Source organism: Pteropus alecto, unplaced genomic scaffold, assembly GCF_000325575.1.
Source record: "Pteropus alecto unplaced genomic scaffold, ASM32557v1 scaffold40, whole genome shotgun sequence".
NCBI lineage: Eukaryota > Metazoa > Chordata > Mammalia > Chiroptera > Pteropodidae > Pteropus > Pteropus alecto.
In genome coordinates this window covers 10,969,039-10,975,038 of record NW_006431919.1, presented here as the reverse complement: position 1 = coordinate 10,975,038, position 6,000 = coordinate 10,969,039, and the positions used below count along the sequence as shown (strand labels likewise).

Sequence of the window (6,000 nt, the reverse complement as noted above, 5' to 3'; positions counted from 1 at the left end):
AGAGAGGAGAGAGGAGGACAGTCCTACTACCAAAACCAGTGTCATCCCAGGGGAACTGTGTGCATACTTAAAACTGAACCTCCCTGAACAGTAACACCAGAGGTACAACACTGTTGGCACAAAGGAGGAGAAGCAGATTTCATTAAAACAATCCCAAAGCAAATAACAAGATAATAAGAACACACCTGGAAGAGAGGGCAGTACCTGGAGGTACTACAATATATTATCTAAAATATCCACTTCCCAATGTGTGCAGATAAACAGGAAAGCATGACCCACATATTGGGAAAAAACAAGGGGCGGAGGGGGGGGGGAACTGCCTGTGAGAGGAATCAGATATTGGATTTATCCAAAGAAGATTTTAAAGAAGCCATTATAAATATGTTCACAAGCTTGAAGGAACTAAAAAAAAAGTGAGAGGACTTAGTAGAATTGGAAATGAAAGAGGGGACATTACTACTGATTTTATCAAAAGAAGAAGCATCATAAAGGAATACTATGAATAATTGTATACCAACAAATCAGATAATTTAAAGAAAATGGACCATTTCCTAGAAAGACACAAACTACTGAAACTCTCAAGAAGAAACAGTCAATCTGAATAGATTTATAAGAAGTAAAGCGATTGAATTAATAATCAAAAGCTATCTACAAAGAAAAGCCCAGGGCATGATGGCACCACACATTCAATGAAGAATTAATACCAATTATTCACAAACTATTGCAAAAAATAAAAAGGATAAAACACTTTAGAACTCATTTTATGAGGTCAGTATTCCCTCATACCAAAATCAGACAAAGATATTACATGAAACCTACAGGCCGGTATCTGCTGGGAATATGAATAAAAATATGGATAAAAATAAAAATCTCCAGCAAATACTAGTAAAGTGAATCCAGCAACATCTAAAATGAATTATACACCATGACCACAAGAAATTTATCAGGAATGCAAGGTTGCTTTAACATCCAAAAACCAATTAATGTAAGAAATAATATCAATAAAATTAAAGAAAAAAAAAACACCATCTCAAAAGAAATAGAAAAGGCATTTGACAAAATTTAATACTTTTTCATGATTAAAACACTCAAAAAACTAGGAATAGAAGGAAACTTCCTCAACTTGATAAAGAGCAACTAGGAATAGAAGGAAACTTCCTCAACCTGATAAAGAGCTATCTGATAAAATCACAGCTAATATCATGCTCAATGATGGAAATCTGAATGCTTTCCCCCAAATCAATGCTTTCCCATGCAAACCATGGCTGATGGTTTCAGCCACAGAACTTAGGCAAGAAAAAGAAAGCAAAGGCATTCAGATTAGAAAAGAAGTTAAAACAATCAATTTATAGATAATCTTCTATACAGAAAATCCTAATGAAACCACTAAAAAACTATTACAACTAATAAACCAGTTCAGCAAGGTTGCAGGAGAAAAGATCAGTATATAAAAATCAATAGTATTTCTATATACTTGCAGTGAATCATAGAAAAATAAAATTAAGAAAACTATTTCTTTTACAATAACATCAAAAAGGATAAAATACTTAGGAATAGATTTAGCAAAAGATGGGCAAAATTTATACTCTGAAAACTAAAAGTCATTGTTGAAAGAAATTAAAGATCTAGATAATTGCAAAAAACATCCAGGTTCATAGATATAAATACTTAACATACTTAAGATGGCAATATGCCCCAAACTGATTCGATATAATTCTCATCGGAATCTCAGATGACTTCTTTGTAGAAATTAAAAAAGCTGATTCTAGAATTAATATGGAAATACAAGGGACCCAGGATAGCCAAAACAATCTTGAAAAAGAACAAAGTAGGATGACTCATGCTTCCTGGTTTTAAAAGGTACAATAAACCAATAGTAATTTAGATAGTGTGGTAGCACAAGAATAGATATACAAACTAACGAAATACATTTGAGAGTCTAGAAATAAACCCTTACATGTATGGTCAACTGATTTCCAACAAGAGTGCTAAGACCATTCGCTGGAAGAAAGAACAGGCTGGCCACTCAGCAAACAGTGTGGGAACAACTAGGTATCTCCATGCTAAAGAATGAAATTGGAACCTTACCTCACACTGCATACAAGAATGAACTTAAAATGGATACACCCAAAGATAAGAGCTAAAACTATAAAAGTCTTGGGAGAAACATAGGGGTAATCTTCACGACCTTGGATTTGATGAAGAGCTGTTAGACACCAAAGAATAAGCAACAAAGGAAAAAACAGATACATTAGACCATCAAATTTTGGGCTTCAAAGAACATTATCAAGAAAATGAAAAGACAGTGCACAGAATTGGAGGAAATACTTTGAAATAATACATCTGATAAGGGACTAGAATACAGAATATATAAGGAACTCTCACTATTCATTAAAAACAAATAATCCAATTAAAAAATGGACAACGGATCTCAATAAACATTTCCCCCAGGAAGATAAACAAATGGTCAATAAGCACACGGAAAAATGCTCAACATTATTAGTCATCCAAGAAATGTAAGTCAAAACCACAGTTAGGTATCATTTCACACGCACTAGGATGGCTAGAATCAAAAAGATAGATAATGACAAGCGTTTAGGATGTGGAGAAATTGAAACCTTATCCATTGCTGATGGGATGTAGAATGATATAGCCATTTTGGGAAACGGTCCAACAGTTCCTCAAATGATTAAGCACAGAGTTACCACCAACCCCAACAATTTCACTCCTATATATAACCCAGGAGAAACAAAAATATACATCCACACAAAAACTCATCCATGAATGTTTATAGTAGTATTATTCATAACAGTCCAAAGGTGGAAACAACCCAAATGTCCATCAACTAACAAATGAATAAATAAAATATGGCATATCCACACAATGAAATATTATCAGGCCTTAAAAAAGAATGAAGTACTAATACATGCCATAACACGGATGAACCCTGTAAACATGCTGAATGAAAAGAAGCCAGTTACAAAAGACCACATATTATTTGACTCCACAAATAAGAAATGTCCAGAATCGAGAAATTTATAGAGACAGAAAGTAGATTAGTGGTGGGAAGAGTAAATGAGGAGATAGGGAGATGAGCGCTAAAGGGTAAGAGGTTTCACTTTGAGATGATTAAAATACTCTAGAATGAACTGTGGTGGCAGTTTGCACCCATGTGTGAACACACTAAAAACCACTGAGTTGTTCACGTTAAATGAGTGAATTGTATGGTATGTGAATTATATCTTAATAAAGCTGTTAAAAAACTTAAATGTCTAACTATTTTTGAACATTGCTTATCTTTATAGTATTTATTTACATCAAAAACTTTGCTATTTTGCAAATAGAAAAGGATGTGTAAAGCTTTATGAATTCTTCCAATTATACTAGTAATTTCCTATATATTAATGAAATAGTTGGAAAACCTGAGGACCTTAATACCCATCTGGTCAATACTCTAAAATAAATTTCAATTCTCAAATGAATTTTCCTCTATAAACTGCTACTTTTTTTCTGATGCCAAAGTCCTTAAATGTTATAGTTAAAATAAAAAAATATCCCACCCCAATATCTTCAGCAAAACTGTGTTATTTTACACACCGACTTGAGCTGGCTATTTTCATCTTTCAGTTTCACAACATGCTTGATTTTTTGCTTTAGATTCTGATGACCCAATAATTTAGCATATGAATCTCTTAGTTTATTTAGCTGTTCCTGAGCTGCACCATGTTCATTCAACAAAGCTTGTTTCTCTGCTTCAAATGCATCCAGTTGTAGCTGAAAAATATTTTTTTATATAAAGTTAAAACTTGAAAATGTTAAATATATAAAACTATAAAGAAAACAAAAGTAAAAAGAAACTAAAAAATAAAAATAATATATGCTGACATATTCTCAGAGCTCTCTGTAAATTCTCTGTAAGACTCTTTTAAAAAACCTTTGTTTTTCATCTCACAGACCATAAAAACAGGGAAAGAAACGAAGGCCAGCTAGTCAGCCAAATCTGTTATCAGTTGGATCACATCATAACCAATACTGTCCTCCTACTCTTTAAGTCCCAAGATTAACATTTATCCTTTTTCTTTTAAGATCAGTATATTAATCTGATACACTGAGAAAGATCATAACAATATAACAAATTTGAACAGATTAATTATCAAAAGAGCCTTCTAAGCTATTAACTTTAAGTCTCTTATTAGAAGGTATGTTTCGCCTATAAAGGCTATATTAAAAATGCATGCATAATAATTAAATAAAATTTCTAAGCCCTCTTTAATAGGAAGTTAAATTGGCACTGTGAATGCACAGCAAAATGCTTTCACAGGAAAATCAAGTCACTGTCATAACTGTGATGCAGAACAAAGTAAATTCCTAAAAGAAACACAAGAGGGTTTAGTCCTAATTGACAAACCTGAAAAGGTTTTGTTTTATTATACAGTTCTTCATAAAGGAGATGCCACTTATTCATTTCCTCAGTTAATTCTGCCACTGAATTTTCTTTTCCAGCTTTTCTGTAAAGAAAAAATTAAATTAAAAGAGTGTATTAGAAAAAAATGACTGCAGTACATGGCACTCAGGTTCAAAACCTAGATTACCTTGCTTCTTCCTCTTCCAGCTGCTTCTTGAAGTCTTCACCTTGTTGCTTGAGTTGGTTCTCCAAATCAGTTATTTTTTTAAGAGAAGAAACTGTGATTTCTTTAATTTCTGCTTCCTTAAGTGCTGATTTGGTCTGCAGATCTAGAAGCATCCTTGAGTTTGAGAGAAGGGTCTACTAAATATTTTACTGTTATTTTAATTACTTTTTTCTCCCTTCCTCCCTTCCTCCCTTCCTTCCTTCCTTCTTTCCTCCCTCCCTCCGTCCTTCTTTCCTTCTTTCCTTCCTTCTTTCTTAACCTAAGGACTTCTTTGATTGTACTCTTTTAAGTGAGTAAATTCTAAATTTGCAATTTAAGATCATCCAAAGCAAGCCAGTGACCTACAATTCTCTATGTATCACTTAGTAGCTAGCTATCCCTGTGTATCACTTAGAAGCTGGCTTTCAATAACATTGAAAATCACTGTGATTGTAAGGCCATGAGTATGCGAAGATTTTCTTTCCACTACATACCTTGCATATTCTTGATTTGAGCTCTCAGTTGCCAATATTTGATGCTGAATATCTTCTGCACTTTTCTCAGCCTCAGTCACTTTTTCCTTAAGCGATGTGTTCTCCAGCTTAAGGTCTTCTATTTCACTAGCTGATAATGCTTTATAGCTTATTAAAAAGAAAAAAAAAAGTTAAAGAATTTTTTAACTATTGTACACATGACAAATACATGGCTGATAAATTCATATTTTATAAACTCAGGTAAAACAAACAAAAGCTTAGTATCTATTTATGCATTTATACAGGTAAGAATTCAGTGTTCTGAGGTCAGTACTAATGAACTTATATGGCATATGCTGCTCACTCAAAGAAAAAAAATCAAGTACCTACTATGTGTATAAAGTATACATGCAGAGATGAAAAAAAAAAAACAACTACCAAACATAAAAATTTTCCAAAACAAAAAATTCAACAATTTCCGAACTTACTGTCAGAGTTTATGGTGTGAGTGGAAAATAGGGAGATGCCTCTCTGGGTTTTTATTAAAAAAAACAAAAACAAAAAAAACCCTGGAAAATAAGTATATAATTAAAACTAATAGAACAGGGGACCCTACATTTTGGTTGGGTCTCCTGTTCTATTAGCTTTAATTATATATACTTATAATTAAGTATATAAGGCCTTTCTGAAGAATTCATAGTTAAAAGCTGAGACATGATAAGGAGGATTTAGCTAGGCAGTTAGAGGAAAGTACTTCAGAGGGAAAAGATGCACACAGGCTCAGATGGAGGTAGCGCACAGTGCATTAAGAGATGAGACTGGAGCCTAATGAACAAAGAAGCAGGAGCAGAAGCTAGAGAGGCTGGAGGACAGTATTCGCCTTAGAGCACAAAGGGTTTACTTGGGGTCTCTAAGTT

At 33.3% G+C, this 6,000-nt stretch overlaps 1 protein-coding gene across 3 annotated transcripts in view; it reads right to left on the bottom strand.

Annotated features, from left to right (window-relative positions):
- The window catches only part of HMMR (hyaluronan mediated motility receptor), a 28,355-nt gene that overhangs the window by 3,075 nt on the left and 19,280 nt on the right, over nt 1–6,000 (bottom strand). For all 3 annotated transcript variants that reach the window (XM_006906582.3, XM_025043072.1, XM_015585252.2), the window contains 4 exons: nt 5,105–5,251; nt 4,593–4,745; nt 4,409–4,508; nt 3,598–3,774 (listed from right to left, as the gene is read on the bottom strand). In XM_006906582.3, the coding sequence (XP_006906644.2) occupies nt 3,598–3,774; nt 4,409–4,508; nt 4,593–4,745; nt 5,105–5,251 (577 nt within the window). The remainder of the gene's footprint in view (nt 1–3,597; nt 3,775–4,408; nt 4,509–4,592; nt 4,746–5,104; nt 5,252–6,000) is intronic.